We start from the raw sequence: 22,409 nt of genomic DNA, 5'->3' as shown, positions 1-22,409 counted from the left end.
AAAGGTAAAAGGTGATAATCGAATCAAGGAATCTAGTCTTTATGAAGGAAAAATGGTAGATACGATTCTCATAATAAAAATAACTTTTAACTAACTGCACATTTTTTTTTAAGTACATGTAGGCTGATGAAATAACGAGAATCAAACTTATGACCTTAGTTGAGGGAAATAGTACATTTTCACACTAAAATAAAGCCGAATTATCAAATATTTGCTCATATTATACGTATAAATAGTACAATAACAAAAAAAAATAAATAAATAAAATGATATTAAATTTTTTTTATCATTTTTTCACATTAACAAGATAAAACTTTCAATTTTGATAATAATGAACTATAGTAAAATTACTTCACCATCGGACGGAAATATGTATAGATAAAAGGTGCAAAACTTGAGGAATGAATAACAATGATCAAAACTTGGATCAAATACATCAAAGCGTTACTCCTGATAAAACAGAATGACATTCTATCTGTGGCTAATAACTAAATTTGTACATTGTACATGTAAAATTGTGAACCACAATTAGTGTTTATTTATTTACAAACCCATCTTTTTGGGTCTAATGTAAGTAGAACCACCACGACGTAACCCTGGCATTGCAATTTGCTGTTGTTTTTGGGCTCTTTTCTCTTCTTCCTTCTCCTTCCTTCTTCTCTCTGCCTCGGCTTGCTCTTTCCTTAAATTCTCCATCTCTTCCTCCATGGCCGTCTTTTCTTGCTTCTGTTTCTTTTTGTGCTCCAACAATGATGTGTCCGATTCTTTCACTGAGAAGAACATGGGCCCCAACTCTGCTAACCAATGGGGCTCCACAGAGGTGACACACTGCATGTACTCTTTTGTGGTCAGAAGTAGCTCATGATAGACGACATACTCTGGCGTGTACCCCAAGCCATAGAGAGCACTGCTTGGGTGCAAATGGCACGGCATACCGTTCCTTGTGTTAACGTACTCACCAATCCCCTTCTGCTTCGCTGAATTGTGGAAATACGCAGAACATATAGCTTGTCTAACAATATCCCAGTCGGGGGTTGATGTAAGTTTTATCTTTAGTTGTTTCAGAATATCCATAAGTTGGGATCTCACCTCCCTAGCCTTACGTAAAGCTTTAACTTGTAGAAAATGGTCATTACACCAGTCCCCGCGATAGTCGTTGCTTTTCCATTGCTGGTACACATTGAGAAGGGTCAAGTGATCTGACTCGGGAACAAAGAACTTCTCCCTAGCAGCGTCACTCTCTTCTTCTCTATCTTTAGGACGGAAAAACACAGTTGGAACTGAAAGCATGGAGACAATAGTCAACACCTCATCGAGACATTCAAGCTTTTCACCCATTAAAAGCATCTTTGCCAGAGGAGGATCCAATGGAAATTCCACCATTTTCCAACCGAGCTCAGTCAGGCTACCAACATTATTGAGGGCACCCAACACCCAGAGTTGGTACATGGAGTTAAGGATGTTCTCCTGTGGGGGTGGATCCATGAAATCAAAGTCTAATAAATTCTCAATTTTGAGGGATTTCAGAAGCAAAACAACATTGCCAAGGTTAGTCCTCTGAATCTCAGGTACAGGACTTGGAAGCATTTCATTCAAATATGCGCTCTCTGTATACAGTCTGTAACAAGTACCTGGACCAGTTCTACCAGCACGTCCAGCACGCTGGTCGGCAGCAGCACGACTGACTGGAAAGACTTGAAGTGCATCCATACCCATTCTTGGGTTATAGACCTTCATTTTACCATAGCCTGTGTCAATGACATAAAAGATACCATCAACAGTCAGAGATGTTTCAGCAATGTTGGTAGCTACAATGCATTTTCGGGCTCCGTCTTCAGCTCTTTGGAATATTTTTGCCTGCAAATCTGCCGGAAGCTGGGAGTAAATAGGAAGAATTAGGAGCTTTGCAACTGCCTTCTGAGTTGAATTAATGAGCTGTTCCATGCGCTCCGCAAGAGCATAACATGCTGCCTCAATTTCATCCTGTCCAGTCATAAATATCAGGATGTCACCAGGCGGGGAGGTTATATGGATAGTCATTGCTTGTTTGACTGCAGCTTCAACATAGTCTTCACAAGGTGTTTTGCTGTACAAGATGTTGACAGGAAATGTTCGTCCAGGAATATGGAAAATTGGCACACTGAAACAAAAAAATTTTCAGAAACTTAGTTTATCATGTCAATACAGATCATAAAAAAATGAGCTGAGAGAAATAAAACTAAAAACAGACTTCCATATAGTAATTGTTTAAAACACAAAATATAATAATAAAAAAATTCTTAACTAGACAAATGAAATTTGCTGGTAATAGGCCTCCATCACTAAATCGAATCAAAACTAATACTTAAAAAGTATAGCATATGAAATTCATCACATAGTGAGATAAATCAACAGAAATTGTCCCTTCTACGCAATCAGTGAATTGAAAAAACAAAAAAAATCCTCCTACATGGTAAGCACTACTTGAGTTCACTACTTCAGAAGTGATCACCCAAGTTTTACTTTTGAAGTAACATGTAAAAAAGAGGTGGGGCAAGCAAACCAACTTCTCTATTTTGGTCATGTAATGGGTGCTCTTAAGAGTTAAGATGGAACATGACAACATGAGGCATTAGAGAGGTATGGTGAGGACCAGAACGTCAGGGCTGATTCTGTTTCATACATTGTCGGCATGTGACAGAGGCTATAAATGATTGGAAAATCCCTAGTCTTGACGACTCGAGTCCCTTACACTTCAACCCCTTGAAATGATCATAAGCTCAAACTCAGCTTTGCCAATAAAATAGATCTTCACTGATGAGGTTATCCATTACTTCATTCTACTCATTCTACTCATCATGTTGGTTCGGGTGGCCTTAATTGGCATCTCATATATTTCGGTGCTCCGTAGATGGCAATATACCAACCACCTAGAACCAGCAATGAACAATATTTTAGAGTTTGTACAGAGACAACAAACCTCTTACCTTCTAGCTGGATCAGAATAACCTGAGACAACTGTCTTAACTTCATTTCCTTCATCAACATACCTCTTTTTAGTCATCCTAACCAGTTATCAAAATGTTTCCCTCTTATTTTTACCATACTTCACTATTCATTTCTCTTCTCCTTGTGCGACTAGATGACCTCAAAAGGTTTCAATAGAATCATTGCCCTAAACAATATTAACAACAATACATAGCTGAAAAGAAGGCCCCAAAATTTTATCTCCATCTTTTATTCAACAGTGTTAAAAAAACCGAGAGACTAACAAGTACCAAATTCTTTATAATTTTTATTTAAAGGCAGATTTAGTTAAAAGTTTTTGCATCTTCTCAAATAAACTTTGTCCAAATCCTTGCTGGAACGCTTCATACCAGGTACTGATGATCAATTAGAAGCTAACTTGCTGTCTCTAGAGCAACTCGATGAAAAAAAAAAACAAAAACATTCTGTTAATGTACACTCTCCATAGATGGGGTAAGGCAAAGTAGTTTATTTGATTCCAGTCAAAGTCTTGGTCACACAATTCTCCAGTAAACACCATCACAATTGCGCACATAGACTCGAAACAATTTGCATTACTAAAGCTAATCTATTTCTAGGACTTGTTATCTCCTCCAAAAAATCTGTTGTTGTGAACTTATAATGGGAATGACTTTCAGGCCATTATAAGGTTAGTTAGTATGGGCAACTAATGTGGGGTTTATAGATTAAATGGGCTCTCTCCCCTACTAGGCTAGCTAGTCTTTTAAGTGAGTTCCCTTGTTTATTCTATAACAGAGTGTAAAGGAATGGATTTGAAGCCATTACAAAGTTATGGGACTTTGTTCCACATGGGTTGTATGGACAAGTAATGTGTGGTTTATAGAGTAAATGAGCTCTCTCACCTACTAGGCTAGTCTTTTGGGTGAGTTCTCTTTTGTTCTATAACAATGGTATCAAAGTCGACTCAAAAGTGTTGGCCTACGTAGTGGAGATCTGAGTTAAGCCAGCCATGATCACCGTAGCCGTGAGCAACGAGAATCCAACTTGGAGTGGTGGCCTAGGTTAAGCTAGTTGTGACCAAGCTAGTCTTTTGGGTGAGTTATCTTGTTCTGAACTCTATTCTAGTAAAAGAAAAGAAAATATCAGTTGACGTGATGATAAGGAAAACTTTATCTTGCATACGCATAAATTCGATATGCTAAGAGAGACTATGTTCTAGTTGAACAATATCAATCTTCTTCCTTAATGGCATGTTTTCTAAAATAGAAATAAAGTGAGCTTTATAGAATAACATATTACCTTCCAAAGAAAAGTGAAAATTTCTGGGCATTGAGAGTAGCTGAGGTCACAATCAATTTGAAATCTCGACGTTGAGCAACCACCTTCTTTAATATGCCAAACAGCACATCCGTGTTAAGTGATCTCTCATGTGCCTCATCCATCACAACAACACTGTAGAAAATTTTGTAGCTTAAGTAAAAAAATTTAACTCAAATGCAACATGCTTCGTAGAGCCCACTACCGCATATTATGATGTAGCACACCCATATTCAAAACCCTTTATATTTGTTAAGTAATCAGTAAGGACAGAATATACGAAAAACCAACATAAACACATAAACTAAATGATTATTACCGATATTTCTCAAGTTCAGCATCTTTAAGTGTTTCACGAAGAAGTACTCCATCAGTCATATACTGCAAAGTAAGAAAAATGATTCAACATAATTCAGTTAAAGTGCCCCACTAATCCAAGTGTAGAAAGACGACATTATATAAACATAGGTTCAAAAATTGAAAGAAAGCAATTTCAAACTACGAAACACGTGGTTGGATATCACACTATCAACTATTCCGGTGAAACATAATTCGCTAATGAGTTCGCTTTTTGAATTCGCGATTCGCTCAATATGGTTCAAAAATAGCCTAAAATCGACCAGAATTCGCTTTTTCCAATTCGCAATTTGCAAGGCGATTAGCGAATCATGTGACACTGAGCTATTCAAAGCGCATACTTAGTTCTTATATGAGACAAACCTTAATTACGGTGTTTGGTCCCGTAACATCCTCAAAACGGATAGCATATCCAACCTTATCTCCAAGATCAGTTTCCATTTCTTCACTGACCCTTTTAGCAACACTCATAGCAGCAACACGCCTTGGTTGCGTGCATCCAACAATTCCGTATGAAGTGTAGCCATCTTCATGCAGGTACTGTGAAACAATTCATGTTATAAGAAATACATTGACAAAGGTTATTTTACGTCAGCATAATTAACAAAATAACTCAATACCATACAGTAGATTTTTGCATTTTCCAAGCATTATCTGTTTAGGATTAAGATTATGAGATTTGTTAAAATCACAATTCTACTTTTGAATCATACAATTTTATGATTCAATTTTGGGCATACATTCCTATCAACTAGCAAAAACTATGCAAATTTAAAACATGTTTAATCATGCCAAAAATGCAATTATTAAACATAAATTGCTAATCATCACCTACTTTTAAAGTGTTAGCTTTTTAAACTTATGAAGACAATAATATCTTGATTATTCATGCAGATAGAATTATTAATTCGAATTTAAAATCCCATTATGACAGTTGACAGCCCGTTCCGATTCAAAGTAAAATCTATTTGACAACCTATTGTCAAGTTTTATCAACAAACCTGCGTTAATTGGGTCGTCTTTCCTGAACCTGTCTCTCCAACAACCACTACCACCTGATTCTCGCGAATAACCTGTTATAAATTCAAAGTATAAGAAAAGCATCTAATTAGACAAACAAAACCAGATAGCACCATCATCAAAGTACCTCAAAAATCTATCATACACTTGTAATGTTCACAAAACCACTACATACATCAAAAAAAAACTTATAAATAATTTTTTTTCAAAAAACTACCTTACATTACAATTTTCATTTCAAAGTATCACCATTTTTCCTGCATTTATGAAGTTTGACTATAAATTTATGCGAGGGAAAGAATAAAAAAAGGAAGAGACTTGTTTTGGGAGGTCATGACATCACAACCTAGTCAAATTATGAATTAAACAGTCAAAATTTAGATGACATCAAAAAGGTGATACAATGAAATGAAATTATATTATATAAGGTGAGTTTTTGAAAAAAAAATGCAAGGTGGTTATTTGAGAGAAACTATAAAAGGTGGTTTTGTATAAATGACTCATCAAAATAAAGTACGCTCGTTATCTATGTTAAGTTGTAAATGATGTTTGCAACCAAAAGTCGATAAAAAAACCTATTTGTAAAACCAACAAATAAGGTTGCGTACATACCTGTAAAAGTTCGTCTCGTACAGAATATATGGGAAGATATTGTCGCTGCTCAGCCATGGTTTTTGTCTTTGCAAAGTCACTCACCGCTTCATCCTTCTTCAGATGTTGAGCGAATTTTGCTTCTTCTTTAAAATCAATTTCCCCATCTTCACCAACTTTAGCTTGATCGGCATCAATCTGCATTTAAGGCATGATTAGATATTGTAATTCGACAAATTGGCAGATATCAGAAATTGATTTTATAACTACAGATTGGAAAACCTGTTCTGCTGTTTTCTCAACACCGAGGATATCACCAAGTTTTGAACCAGCAAGCTCCCAAAATCGTTGTCGTGATTTGTTCATGCTTTGTTTTTCTCGAACTCCGCGTACTAAATCGGATCCCTTACGCGATATGATAGCCATATCTGACGTTGGATCTTTTAGAGGCATTACAGGCTCTGCCTGCTTAGTAAAAACAACTCTGCCATCCAAGAATGGAGGTTTTGTATCTGTCACATGTGCATGTAAGACCCTTTAGTAACTCGATGCTCAACCAAGTCTTTTATTCCAACCCTTACTTGTTAAATTTACTTTGCCCAGTAAAACAGAAGGTGCATTAATAACTTTCACTAACCATGAATTAGTAGAATAACCTTGTTCTCCTCTTCATTATCAAATTCAGTTTGAACCTCAGTACCTCGAACAGCACCTGACCTCAACAGTTGACGATCCTCCCAATTTTGCTTGTCTGCACTCAGCTGTGAATGCCTCTTGCTCTGAGCGCGTGACATCATGGTACCGTCGCTTCTCATCTACAGAGAGGGAGATAGTTCTAAAGTGAGATAGATAAGAGAATCAAAATTTGATTCAAAAATCATAAATAAGTATCCTAGAAACTAGACCATGTATGTAACGCCACTTATTTAGAACCAAAGACCAACCATAAAAAATAATCATCGAAATCTTTAATAGTCACGGGTGATAAAACATTATTCTTATACAGCTATATCGTTGAATAAAAGAATCTTCAGTCCTCACAGATGTTGTAAAGTTCTTAGATGGAATGCTCTCTTTTGCTATTAGTTTCAAGGAAATAGGGGGGAAACGTTTGTTAAGGCACCAGCACATACAGATCCTCAACAGTTAATCATAAAAAATGTACAGATGCTGAGAAGTTAAGAGGCATCAACATGCCCGGTGACATATACACTACTGTCATTGCAGAGTACCCATAGTGTGTAAATAAAATAGATATACAAAAGATGATGACAACATAATCAAAGAAGGAGAAAGCTGCAGACATCTGTCAAACATACCAGTCGTTTCGCCAATTCCACTTCTTTCTTCTGGTACGCAGCATCATCGCCAAAATAGAAGGATGAGTTCTCGGCATCATACACAGTGCTGCCATCCTCTCTATCATACCTGAATTCAATATAAAGAATACGTCAAAACACTATCACTGCAAAATTTAGAGTGTTTAAGAAAAGAGGAGTCAAGCCAAATTAGACTTAAGCATACCCAAAAAGACTAAAACGGAGTTAACAGGTATATGTAGCAGGCACACACAAATGTAAACAGCAACTTACCACGCACGATCTGCATTGTATTCCATTTCCAAACGCATATCTTCCGTGATTTCAGAATTATATTCTATAGCTGTAGGGCTTCCATCGGTATCCATATCCTTGATGTGAACAGATAAACAAGTGAGGTGACTGTTAAATCAATAGCCTAATAGTGGTGTAGTCATACTGATGCAAATCTAAATCTAAAGAACATCCTAAAAGTACCAACTGAGTCTCATTACTCTCACATGAAATCACTTAATCTTAAACAGATACCTCTGATCTTTCTGAATCACCAGTGGAACGCCTTGGATTATAAGACCTCCCTTCATTCCGAGAAGTGGATGATCGGACGGAGGGTCCAGAAGCTCGGATGGGGACAGGTGAAGGCGCCACATGATCCCATGGGGAAGCATAAGATCCTGCAACAAAATTGTAATAGCGTCAATTGTAGAAAACTCGCAGAATAAAAGTAGTCTAGAACAGGTACACAATCAATGGTCCATAAATAAGACAAGAGCATACCAGAACGTGGTGTTAGCCAAGGTGAAACCAATCTTGCATCAGGGGATGCCCCAATAAACATTGGGGATGGTGAAGGCTGATATCGTTGGCTAGGATTATGGTGACCATCATGACGCGGTGTCTCCTCCCATTCCCATCTCCCATTATCCCACTCTGATCTACCTACAAATTTTGCATATGATAAACTTAGGAACAATTAATAAATATTGAAAATAGGGCGAGGAAGGGAATAATATCAATGGCCACAAGGCAGTTAAACTAAATGTGAAGAATGGGAAAAAACAAACAATTACAATGGATTCTCCTTTTTCTGCACTATAAGATGTTTTGTGTTTTCCAATAAGTAAAAAAGAAAAACTCAAAATATGTCACATATCATTGGACTTTTCTTAATCTAGCAAAAGGGTTAACAACCATGCCAGAGCTTGGCAAGCCAAATCTCATGTTATGTTCTTTTACGACAATCTATCTTTTATAAAAAAGTAAAAAGACCTCCCAAATGACCACAACAAAAATGTATTAGTTCCAGGATTCTTCTTCTCTATTCATTTTAATTTTCTACCATCTTAATCTGTAAGTCTAGATCTTTCGTATTTTTTTCCAATCCTGTCCGCCAAGTCATCTTCAATCTTCCTCGCTCTCTTTTTAAGTTTCCCGAGCTCCAACTATCAATCTTCCTTATCGGTTTGCTAATATCATCTTTGCACATGCTCAAACCATCTTATAATTGATTTTCTTTCATTTTTTCCTCAATATTTGCAAATCCTAAATCCTTTCGTATGACTTCGTTTCAAATTTTATCCCTTAGTATATGTCCACTCTATCTATTTTACAAAAAGACATCCCAAATCGATATACATTAATCAAAAGTGATAATTTGGTATTTGAAAAAAACTGATAACACCATCTATTATTTGGGTATTTCACATTCTACATGATGAGTGCAATGCAATTGCTATATATAGCCATATTTTCTGTTTTAAGGTCATATGTTATTTACCTAAGATAACACAAGTTTATGATGATAAAATATAATACTATTCGAAGAATGAGTGTGATGGGATTTGGCTACAAAGACCCGAAAATATGTTTTTGGAATTCCCTTCTCTACTGCGAGACTTGAATTCTCCCAGCGCCTCAATAACTAAACTTGAATTCTCCTCGTATTAGCAATGTTTTTTGGATTTTTTTAGCAAAAATCAATTCTTTTAAGTACCCAAAATAGGTATCAATGACATGCCTTCCAACATAATACATGATACAACTTTCACAAGTAACTTTTAATAATGAGGTAGTTTTCTTTTTTTGGATGGGAACTAGAAAGATTTAATGTTAAAAAGTTTTTCTTACCAGGAGTTCTCCTATATCCTTCATATCTGCTTCTTTTTCTATCATGATCTCCATTGTACTCCCTGTCATATTGTCTACTACTAGAGTCTCTATCACGTTGTCTACCACTAGAGTCTCTGTCATATCCTCTGTCATTGCGCCCACCACTAGAGGTTCTGCCGTGCCGTTCATGCCCTACACCATGACCCCAATGTTTGCTATCACCACGTCTATGCACCCCTCTATTACTTTCACTTCTAGAGTGATCTTCCGAACCATCCTTGTCAGGGTTCGAATAGACTTCAGAGCGGATACGCTCTTTAGAGTGATGCATGTCAAACCTATCATGGACTTCATCTTCTTGAGAAACTGTACTTTCTGCAAAACAGAGAATAAGAAAAATATCAGTGATATAAACACAAGATTCAACCCTACACAAGTATTGTCATGTGAGCTCTATGAATGCCAAATCCATTTGAAGCGGGAAAATCTTTGAAAAGGGAAAAGGAACAAAAATCTTCCATCCTTGTAAATTGACAACAGACAGGAAATCCATGATCTTTTCTAGGGAGTTACAATGAATCCCTGTAGCACACTAAACAGTCCTAAATACTCCTATTTGATATTTGATGATTAGTAGCATGACAGAGGCAACCAATAAAGAAACATCCAAAGGCCCAAGTCCCGAAACACTCAATCTCTGTTGATATGGTCATTAAACAGACCACCCCTCCATCCCCACCCCCCCCCCCCCCCACCCCCTCCCAAAAAAACCGCATGGTCCAAAGGTGGCATCTTTGCATTAAGTGGCAGGCAATGGAAATTATTGGGCAAGGGGAACGAGGGAAGGAAAGCTAGAAAGGAGTCAACACAATGAGATGGGGAAACATTACCAAAATGAGAAGCATCACGATATCTTCTTGCCTGAGCCCGTTTCACACTTCCATCTGCTACAACCCCATCTTCGTCAACATCAGTCACAGTTGACTTCCCTTCTTCATCAAGAGATGATGTCATAACCCTGGGAACCTTAAAACCACCATCTAATTTTGATTCACTCCTTTTTGCCAGAGCGAGGGTATCCAAACCTGAATAAAATAAATAATAGCAAATAAATGGTGAATCTCTAAATTAGATTCAATAAACACCATTTTAAAACAACAAACGGAAATTGATAGTACCAAGGCGAGACTTCTCCGGTTTTCTATAGACATGTTCTGCTTGCACACGTAGTCCTCCATCACTATCAGGAATCTGCATGAAATTTATAGTCAGCCATCTTCACTAAGCAAGTGTGACAAATGAAACAAAGAGTACAAAGATTTTTCCTATAAAATTTTCTGTATTTGTTGAGTTCTAGAAACCATGTCTAACCCATAGGTGCAGCCAAACAGTTGAACAATTTCATTTTTACAGATACGTGATTCCTTATCACATATCACCAACTTCCCAAATAAATTCTAACCTCTAGTAAATAATAAGTCATTTTCTACATTACGCTGTCCAATTAAACTATCATCAACTAAAAAATATTTTTTGGCAAGAAAAAAGAATAATTTGGAAGTAGATGCAACATAACATTTACATCAAATGGCTTCTCTATCTCTCTAACAACGATGTGCCACATTTATCATTTATCGCTCTCTCTTCAAGGCATGGCCTCATGAATCAAAGTGCATCTTAAAAACAAAAAACAGTATATATCCAAATGACACACAACGGCATTGTTTCATACTTCGAGCAATTGGAACAACACTTCGAACAGTTGTACTTGTAGTTATTGTTGTTTAAACTTTAATCTTCCATGTACAAAAAGGAGGGATATAGGCAAAAACAATTAGTTTACATAAAATCGTTAACTAACCTCCATTACTGCAAGATTTGCACCTGTTGCACTATAGCCGAATAGTGAATTTTAAACTCCCTAAAAACAAGGGAAAAAGAGCAACCCATTAGCAATCACAAAAAACATGACAAAGGAATAATAACTTGCAGAGATAAACCCTAATTCCTACAAATGGCGACCGAACCCTAATCCAAATCCCAAAATCAAAAGGGGAACATCACACAAATAATTGCAGCAAGAATTTTAAAGGAATAAGATTCTTCGGCTAAGAGAGAAAATACGGCAGCAAATAAGCAATATTAACTCCCTCAGTTCACCTTTAAAACATTTACAGTGACTTCCTCAATTCGCCAAAATCACAGTGCCCAAACTCAAAGAATCAATGAAATCAGGATTATCAAAGAAAGAACGAAGCAGCAATGGTATGAATTTCTAAATATCTTGGGTTTATCATGGAATAAATCAGGGAGAAGTAAGATGAATCCCTCAATTCTGTAGATTATATTCAGAGAAAAAGCGACGGAAAAAAGGAAAGCAGAGAGAGGAGAGAAAATGACTTTTTTTTTTTTTTTGAAGATAAGAAAGAAAATGACTTGTAATGTCGGCGATTAGTTTCTTTTACTTATGGTGTTTTTCGTTGAATTTTTGATTTTTAGATTATTAATTAGTTTAATGGTTAAAAAATGTTTTATCAATGACTATTAAACCAGTCACTTTTATAAGAGACCGTTTTTATAAGAGATATCTTTCAGGTTCAATCCATTAAAGATTAATTATATTAAAAAATTTTGTGCTATTAAATTTGATCAAAATCTAGTTTTTAAGTTAATTTCAAAAAAATATTTATAGTAATTTTATATTGGCTTTTGAACTTTTTCTTTATAATCATCTAATAGCCAATAAAATAAGTTTTATAATATATTTCTTTAATAGATGGTTTAAATTTATTGATCAATATTATCAGTTGGTCAAATCATCAAACCGATTTAGTGTATTAGTAACAAATTCATATTCACAAATAAGGTGCTAAAAGTGTTTAGACTGAAAATCGAACGGCTATGTAAGATTTTAGTTTTGTTTTTTGTATTTGGGTTGATAACTTACATGTTTGTTTGGCGCAAGGTAGCTACAGAGTCATGGTTAGCGACTCTGTTAATAGTTATTTGTTGCAATTAATTATAGCAATACAAATACAATTATAGTTGTTAGATAGTTAATTGTTTAGTTAATTGTGCAAATTGTTTATCTTCTGACATACACTTTAATAATGATAACTTTTGGGATATATTAATTGATTAAAATGTACAGAAAATTTTTATATAATTTAAAATGCTACAATTTGTAACATGTTGAAAAACAGAATGCGCCACTACATGGTGCTTAAAATATTATTTCAAGAGCATTGATACTTTTTCTAAATTAGTGTTTTATTTAGCCTCATTAAATCACTAAACGTTACTTAAACTGTCAAGTCGAAAATGTCTAAATGATACAGTGTGAAAACTCGAGTGTATGCTATTTCGAATTAGAGATGGTCACAGATCGGATTTGTATCGGTTTATGACCCAATCAGCTTCATGGGAGTGTGAATTGATTGGTGGTCGATTTAGGGCTAATTCTTGGTCCGGCTAGTAGTAGTTCGGTGTTCGTTTCTTGATCAATTTAGTGTAAGTTTTTTATACACAATGTTTTTGACTATATGATAACATGAACTTAATTCTAGTTTTTTTAGTGCAAATCCATTTAAGATCTTGAACAAATCAACAATTGTCATAACAAGTACTCAAATTTAATTATTTGATAGTAAAATGTATTTGAATGATTTGGCATTAAATCAAAATTACAAATTATAAATAATAATTATCAATTGTGAATTTGCTAGTATATATAGCAAGGAATTAGGTCAGCTATTTGACCACCTTTTCCACTATTAGCGGCAGTTATTTCTTTGTTGACATATTTTAGGTTATCCTGGCCCACTATACATCTGGATGACCTTTTCTCAGGTAACCTAACTCATGACACAAGGTAACAGTTGTGCCTTAAAAGAAAATCACATATGATTTGGGCCTAAGCTCAGAATGGCTCATGAAACGCTCCACTATTCCAATTTGGACATTTTAGACTTGATTCATAAAAGTCACATTGAACTAGATGCATACAAATAGTAAAATATATTTAAATGATTTGACTTTAAATTAAAAAGTTACAAATAACAAATTACAAATAATAATCATCAATTGTGAATACCCCCATCTCCCTCAATCCAACTAAACATTTAAAAAAAAAGTGATAAAAAATATTCTTGTTGTCAAAAACATGAAATCATGCCCAATTTAACTACCCTAGTACTATCTCATAATATAGTATACCAAACTATGAGCAAGATTACATGTTTTAAGTCCCAATTTTGTCAATATTTTCTGACACCGTCTTCATTCTAGGCCGAATCTCCGGATCACTTTCAGTACAAGAAAGAGCAACATGAAACATAGCTAATACATCTTTCTTAGCATGCAACTCTTGTAACAACATAGGGTCCACCATTTCGGATAGAGGAATTTCCTCTTCAAAACCCTTTTTTACCCACTTCACTAAATCATAAATCTCGGTACTGGTCAATGTTGATGTTGTTGGTGGAGAATGTTCCGGAGATTTTCCTGTAAGTAACTCGAGTAACACGATTCCAAATGAGTAAATGTCCCATTTTTGAGTGGGTCGACTACCAGGGATCCTACCCTCTGGTGCACGATAGTTGTTAATCTTTTCATGATTTGTAGACTTAATATAAGGTAACGCTCCTCCCATGAAGCCACCGGAAGAGGAAGGATTGTTGCCTGCAATGCTTATTAGTCGATTTAGGCCAAAGTCTGATATATAGGGTTGGAACTCGTTATCTAGGAGAATGTTGGATGGTTTAATATCTCCATGCACAAATTTCCTAGGGCTGCATTCATGTAGATAAGCTAAACCCCTTGCTGTTCCTTTGGCAATTTTTAACCTAGTTGACCATGTTAGACTTGTTGATGCTTTCCCTGTTCTCCCTGTACAATAAGAATGAACTTGTTAAGTGATATTATTACCTCTCGTTCTGAAATACGTACTTATAACTAATTGTCAGGGGCAGTCCTATAAGAGGCAAGAGGAGCTTGTGCGCTTAATAGTTAAACAAATTTTCAAATGAGACGGTCTTATTATGAGAATAATTTTTATTTGGCTGACCTAATGAATCTTGTTATCTTAAAGTGATCACTTACAATTTTTAAATGATCATTGATTAATATAACCTTAAAGTGAACATTTATAATTTTAAAATAATCAATTAAAAAAATTAAGATAATAATTATACAAAACTTGCTATGATAGTTAATATTTAGGGTTAGGAGCCTATAACAAGGACAGAACAGACTATATTTTCTAGCTTATTTCTATCTAATATCAACATGTATGATGGATGGATCTGCATCTCAGAGTGTTAATTAACATGCTAAATTCCTTTTTTCCTTTATAAAATTGAGGGTTGACTTAATTATAAGATCTACCAGCTAAGTAAAAATGTATAATTGATCCATACATTTTAAAATTTTATGCCTAGAAAAAAAATTTGATCCATACATTTTAAAACTTTATAGTCGAATAATCGATACGCTAGCAAAAAGTTATAATCAGATGAACCATAGTAATAAAAAGGTCAAATATTGACACAATAGTTATATAAAAACAACTAAAATATAAAAGAGCTATAATTCGAAAATTAGATTGTTGGGAAGATATGAAAATGTCGATAAGTGTTTCGCATGAATGTTTAGAAGACAAAAATTTTATGATCTGTTTTTACAACTTTGACCATTGAACTTTACTTAATTATTTTGTGGTAAAATTAAAAAGGTTTTGCTATACAAATTAATATAAATACAAGTAAATCCTGATATAATATTTTATATAAAGATTAATATTATACAAAAGTTATGAATGGTTGTTAAACTAAAAGATATTTAAATTTTAAATTTTTTATATAACCCTTATATATATATATATATATATATATATATATATATATATATATATATATATATATATATATATATATATATATATATATATATATATATATATATATTACTATTTTAAAATAAAAATAAATTTTTTTTGAAAATCATGATTTTAAAATAAAATATTACTGCCTATGTCCCGTTAAAATTACTATAAGTAATCTGAAAACTCTAACATATAAAAAATTAATTATAATGATTTCCACGAGACGAGATAGTTAATCCCAATTCACAAACTTTCATGATACATAGACAATGTTGTACCTATATTATCATATGATATCAATGATCACATCATCAAAGTGCCTTCAAAGGCAATACTATACTATATATACACTACAATTCTACAAGTAAACATCATTAGATGCTCACTATCTTAGTCACTCAATGAAGATTGAGGACCATTACAGCTACCCACCATGAAAAATACTCATTACAATTTTGCATATTTATGTAAATTCAACTGTACTTACTAAATTACCACCCACCCCACATTGTCAATTGTCATCCTTAGGTTTCAAAAAGGGAGGATAAAATAAGTGAGTGATTGAAAGAAGGGCAGTATAGGTAATTTTGGTAACGTTGAATAGCAATAGTAATTACTAATTAGTACTCGTATTCTAGTTGGCCATAAATAGAAGGGTACCCACCAAATTGATCTTTAGACTTCATTTTATGACAAGAAGAAAGGGAGGAAGAACCAAAATTAAGTGTATGTACATACCATCTTATATTGGGCCATAGTTGTGATATTATGTTTATATTCCCAATATATTTTATGGCAGTACTTTATATTGGTTCGTTCCTTTGAATTAATAGTAAAAAAAATATGATATTTTTTATGAAAAAGCGAATAATTGGTAACAAATGAAGAGAACGAGTAAATAGTATAGATGAAATTAAAAAGATTTAAAAAATATGATAGAAATTGAAAAAAGTAATGAATTATTATCTAAAAACAGAAATAAACCAAAATAACTAGAACGAGTCAATATAACAAATAAGGAAATAGGTACTACTTGTATTAAGCGTACTAAAATTCTTGCATATAGGTATGGTGGAAAACTTTGAAATAAGAGTAGTGGAGGGGTCTTTTCACCAAAGTTGGATAACAATTCTACACATTTAAAAAAGTAAAACAACCCTATATAAAGATATGACTTTTATTATGATTAAAATCAAACAAAAATATTTGATTAGCATAGCCACATAGGTAATGACTACATGTAAGTGAAATGAATAGGTTTATGTACTATATTAACAACACTATTTTATTTACTTTAATTAAATATATTATCGATAATTTATTAATTATTTATTAAAGGGCAGTATTTGACAAGTGACTATTACAAACCAATATAATATTAACTTATTTGCATGTTTGGTAAACCTCAATCCATTAATATCAGTCCACATCCAATGTTAATGAATTTGATATGCTAGTGAGAACAATTACGACTTATTAACAACTGCTAATGTTAAGACAACCAAATAGATAACTCATACTCTATAATCATCTAATATATTTTGTGGAGTACAAGAGTTTTGAAAACGGGTAATTGAAAGCTAAATTTTGCCAAAAGAACTTTTGCCACAAGATCTCATCATGGATTAAAGCCATTAGAATCAAAGATTTCTTGACAAAATGTGTGGACCATTTCACATTATTTACATTACAATTTAGAAGTAAATCCATGGAACTATATTACTATATACTTTTTCTTGCATTTGTCATTACTTGATTCAACACTTATATAACGTGCTAGATGCCAAACATAAGTCTGATTGATCCCTTCATCGACAGATAATAGACCTCAGTAATCTAATTTAAATATCTCAATATTTTGAGATGCAATTCGCTTTAGTCCCATTAAATTTCTTCATTGCTATTTAGTGGGAAAATAGAAAAAAAAATTATAATGGCAGAAATATGTAAATAAGATAAAAAAAAAAAGTTAAATATGTGAATGCGGATTATAAAAATAATATAGATCATGATTAAAAATAAAAATTAGACAAATTTAATGGAACAGAATAAAAAAGAAAGTGAGTCGACTTTTGTGTGACAAAGGGAGTACTAACTACCAATATTGGTATTACATTGATTGCCCATTTGGTTATTACTGTATTAAAATGTAGTAATGGTCATGATACTAATAATTTAGGCTAATTAAATTTACTAGTAAAATACTTGACAAGGTTTATAATCACACTTGTATATCCCCGATCATTTTCTTTTTCTCATCCATTACAATTTGAATTGTGATAATAAATAAACTTACTCCAATTAAATAAGACAAGACTCAATTCTCAATACTAGAATAAATAAAGTTATACTTCAGATACTACTTAGTTTCAAATTATTTAATAGTGAACAAAATTTGTTTTCTCTAGTATTTGTACTTGAGATTTAATTAATTTGGACAAATTTTTTAGATTGTACTTTTACTCCTAAATATTCTATTTTAACTTTTTCATGTCATATTTAAATATATAATTATATATATAAATCTTATACACAAGAGAAAAAGAAATAAGCAAATCAACTTAGATATTATAATTTTTTTTTATACTAAAATAAGGCTATAAAATACCCTACATGTGAATAGAAAAAAGGATACTTAAATTTTTTTTTATTGGTGATGCAAATTAAATCTTGTCATAAGGGTATAAGGTTCTACCATTAGTTCAAGGTATGACTCTCAACTTTGATGAAGAATTATACTCCCTCTGTCCTATCCAATGAATTTTATTTTTTGTGGTTGTTCATCAATCACTTTTAATTTGTATTTTACTACTATATAAATTTAAATACTCCTTTCAATTCACTACTAATATTTCATTTGCTTTATGCACTCTATCCAATATACTTATTCAATCCTTATTATCTCTAATTGTGCATAATTAAAAATTATAAAAAATTGATATAAATAATTCTTGCATTGAGAAGAATCAAACAAGATTTCTTTGACTATACTTTAACTTATAGATTAATAATAAAAATAAATAAAGAGTAAGAGATGAATAGCGTCCAAAAAGCAAATGAGACATTAATAGTGAATTGAAGGGAGTATATAGAACTAGTACTAGTAATTTATTTATGTTAAACTAAAGTTATTAAAGCTAATTAATTAACTATATTTTGTTGGAAAAATAATCTATATGTGATCCCACGTCAAAGAATTAAAGAGATATTGATTAACATATAAGTTTGATGAGCTAACCCTCCTATTACCCATTGGGTTAGTATGAAACTTTAACGAGCATATATGCTGTCAACTATCCTTATGCAAATTAAAATTTGCGATTAAAAATGATAATAAACAAAAAAAGAGGAAAGAGGACTAACCTCGAAGAGCATTGGTAAGATTGCCATTAGAAATAAAGTCAGAAATGAGCAATTTCTCATCAGGAGCCCAATAATAAGCTCTCAATTTAACCACATTTGGATGTTTAACCTTCCCAATTGCTTGAATTTCTGCTGCAAATTCTTTATACCTTTGTTGATCTCCCCCTTCTCCTAACCTTCTTACTGCTACTGGTATTCCATTTCCCAACACTACTTTATAAACTATGCCTAACCCACTTTTTCCAAGCACATATGCTGATGCCCTTAATAATTCATCCAATTCAAATGTAAACCCCTTATCAATTGCCACTAGTTCTCCCCCTTCTCCTTCTCCGTCTCCGCCTCCTCCGCCGCCTCGTCCTCCTTCCGAGCTCTCTTTATCCGACTCGCTCTCGACGTCGTTATTGTGGGACCCACCAAAACAACCACATAAGGGTGACCTTTGATCTTTCTTATGGTGTCCTAGTTTAATTGTACCTGTGCAGCTGCACCCTGTGGAATGGTCTTTCTTTCTCCAATAAAAGTATATTAGGATTAGACCTATTAATGCGACCGCAGCTGCATCAGCTGCAGAAATGAGCAGGATCAGCCCTGGGCTGAGTCCATGATGCTTCCCAGTGACCCCATTTTTGTTGTTTTCCCCTGATTGGGAAATTGGTGGGTTTTTTGATATTTGTGAGCAGTCTTTTTGTAATGGGAATCCGCATAAAAGCGGATTTCCAAGAAAGGCGGTGGGCCCTTGATTGGCAAATGAACCAATCTGGGGGATTTCCCCGGATAGGTTATTCGCCCTTAAGTCAAAACTCACCGTCATAGGAAGATCACCCAGCGATCTCGGGATCTTCCCGGAAAGATGGTTGAAAGAAAGGTTTAATGTCCCGGAAAGAGATTTTAGTTCCCCAAGTTCTTCTGGGATTTTTCCTTCTAATTGATTGGAAGATAAATCAAGTTGAACAAGATTCACTAATTCCGACCAAATTCCTCCCGGAATTTCGCCGGAAAAGTTATTTCTCGCTAAAATCAACCTTTGAAGCTGCTTACATTCCTTTAATCCTTTCGGAATCTCGCCGGAGAGGAAGTTTCTAGAAACATCCAAATTCTGAATTCTTGGGAGTGAACATATAGAAGCAGGGAGAGGGCCAGAGAGATTATTACCATACAAAAATATGCTGTGTAATGAAGTAGCATTGAAAATTTGATCAGGAATTGATCCATAAAAGCTATTTCCATGGAGGTTTAGTCGTCTTAAATAAGTAAGTGAGCCTAACTCCGAGGGTATATACCCTCGGAGATTTTTACCTGCGACGGAAATTCCAACAACCCGAGGGTCGGGGGTAGAATTGGAATTTCCGTCGCAGGAAACCCCAGTCCATCCACATGGATTGGGGTCATCCTCGTTCCAGTCTGAAAAGATTGCGGACGAGGATGGAGAGTGATCGACGGCCGATTTTAGGGAGAGGAGAGCGAGGCCGTCGGAAGATAAAGAATATACATTAGAAATGGCGATGAGAAGAAAACAAATAAGAAAATGGATTCTCATTGTGATTGAAAATTGTGGAGAATTACATGAATTGAGCTAGAATTGAGTTGTGTTCAAGTGGAGTTGAATAAGTGTTAGTTAAAGTTCATGGAGATGAGAAAATGTAAAGGGCTAAGAGATGGTTGACGGGAGTTGGGTATGGGTATTAATGTGTGGATTTGTGTGGGCCATAGCCCGCCAAGAATTAAAATAAAGATATGACTTGTAAAATTATGATTGATTAGACTGATATAATATGATTTTTCTAAAATTTAGTAAATGTTGAGTTTATATATGTATTAATAATTTTAAGTTATACCTCCTATATTTTTTGTTAATTTTTATTGTATAAGTCAATACCCCATGACTATGTGATAAATAGTTAAAAAGATAATTTTAAAATTTTAATAAATAAATTCGTGATATTTATTAAGTCAATATTTTATGGCTATGAAATAAAAAAGTTGCTTATGACACGTAATAGTTAAAAGGATAAATTTAAAATTTTAATAAATAAAATTACGTGATATTTTTTTCGCTATTTTATAGCAATAAGCATTAAAAATAAATAAAATTATGACTCGTTGGGTCAAATATGACTAATCCAAAACCAACCAACTAAATAGAAAAGTCTATATTTAGCCTAATGGCAATATTCATATCCATACCCACCCTAAAGGGCGGATACACTATAAATTTCATATAATTTTACTTATCTGTTATTCTTATAGTTTTAGGTAATGTTTTGAAAAGAATAAAGGAATATTTAGGTAATGTATTTGAAAAATACCAACTATTTTTCATATCTTAATATTTATATTTTATATGTATTACATGCGTTTTTATAAATTAAACACATGTATTTGACAATAAATCTTTTAATATCATTAATCAATACCTCAGTCTCCGATTTACACTTTACTATTGATAGCTACATATACACTTAAAAAGTGTTGATAATAATTTGATAATTCCTTTGTTCCTAAGATTTTTGTTGCATTCTACTTTTCACGCTATCAATCAATGATGCATTGATTCAATCGTTAATATTTTTTAATAAAATATATAATAAAAAAATCATAACGTTAATATTAATAAATTTTATATTGAGACGAATTGAACAAAATCTTGCTTGACTATATTTTAACTTTTTGATTCAGAATAAAATATAAATTAAGACTAGCTAATAAATAATGTCAAAGAAAAGCAATAGTTGCAAAATGTTTATAACATTATTTCTTTCAGTTTGCAATTGAAAATGACATATTATAATGAAAAATATCACTTACATTAACAATTTTTAAAAAAATTATTTTAAAATAATCTAGAAAAATCTAGGATTTTAATTAAACATTAAAATATCTAAACTAAAGAATTAAAAAATAAAAATATTTAAGATAATATGATAGAAGATCCTAGAAAAAGTAATTAAAAAATAAAAATATCTAAGATATTTTAGTAAACTTGTAACCAAACTCATCAGTATAAATACACATTGATATAATCAATTTTCGGCAATGAAGAAGAATATTCATTCCACATATTCACTCATCTTGCTCTCCAAATAAATCAATTCACTATTTTACCATCTTAATTTTCCAACATTTGGTATCGGAGCTAATTAAAATCAAGACCTCCAAAAAACTTTAACACATTAACCAATATACTCCACAATAAAATAAACCTCTAACCACCAAATAAAAAAATGACCTCAACCATTAATTACCCCAAGTTAATTGGGTTTCCACATTTAAGGGAGAAATATATGAACAATGGGCTACACAAATGAGGTCAACATTTATCTTCTAAGATTTATGGGAATTAGTACAAGAAGGTTAGGGCAACCACCCAAAGATGACACTAAAGATTCCTCTTGAGATGAAAATAAAATAAAACAATATAAACAAATAGGATAAGGGATAACTATGCCCTATCCCTATTATATCGTGGAGTCGACGAGGCAATA

General features: G+C 33.3%; 2 protein-coding genes across 2 annotated transcripts; both read right to left on the bottom strand.

The window, feature by feature from the left end:
- Positions 1–373: 373 nt before the first annotated feature.
- Positions 374–12,118, bottom strand: LOC130809220 (pre-mRNA-splicing factor ATP-dependent RNA helicase DEAH7). Its single transcript, XM_057674903.1, has 17 exons — positions 11,841–12,118; positions 11,542–11,601; positions 10,859–10,931; positions 10,571–10,765; positions 9,699–10,055; positions 8,349–8,510; positions 8,100–8,245; positions 7,845–7,942; positions 7,572–7,680; positions 6,890–7,067; positions 6,535–6,764; positions 6,274–6,450; positions 5,643–5,714; positions 5,005–5,181; positions 4,604–4,665; positions 4,267–4,419; positions 374–2,140 (listed from the first exon to the last, which is right to left on the bottom strand). The coding sequence occupies exons 2-17, from the start codon at positions 11,545–11,547 to the stop codon at positions 544–546; spliced, it is 3,792 nt and encodes a 1,263-aa protein (XP_057530886.1). The 5' UTR covers positions 11,548–11,601; positions 11,841–12,118; the 3' UTR covers positions 374–543.
- A 1,570-nt stretch (positions 12,119–13,688) lies between these two features.
- Positions 13,689–20,669, bottom strand: LOC130809219 (receptor protein kinase-like protein ZAR1). The gene is made up of 2 exons (XM_057674902.1): positions 18,925–20,669; positions 13,689–14,567 (listed from the first exon to the last, which is right to left on the bottom strand). Exons 1-2 carry the CDS (start codon positions 20,462–20,464, stop codon positions 13,921–13,923), a joined length of 2,187 nt encoding a protein of 728 aa, XP_057530885.1. The 5' UTR covers positions 20,465–20,669; the 3' UTR covers positions 13,689–13,920.
- Between the last annotated feature and the right edge of the window lie 1,740 nt (positions 20,670–22,409).

This window comes from Amaranthus tricolor, chromosome 3 (genome assembly GCF_026212465.1).
Source record: "Amaranthus tricolor cultivar Red isolate AtriRed21 chromosome 3, ASM2621246v1, whole genome shotgun sequence".
NCBI classification, from domain to species: Eukaryota; Viridiplantae; Streptophyta; class Magnoliopsida; order Caryophyllales; family Amaranthaceae; genus Amaranthus; species Amaranthus tricolor.
The sequence above is the reverse complement of the archived record's forward strand: the minus strand, read 5'-3'. Positions and strand labels throughout refer to the sequence as shown.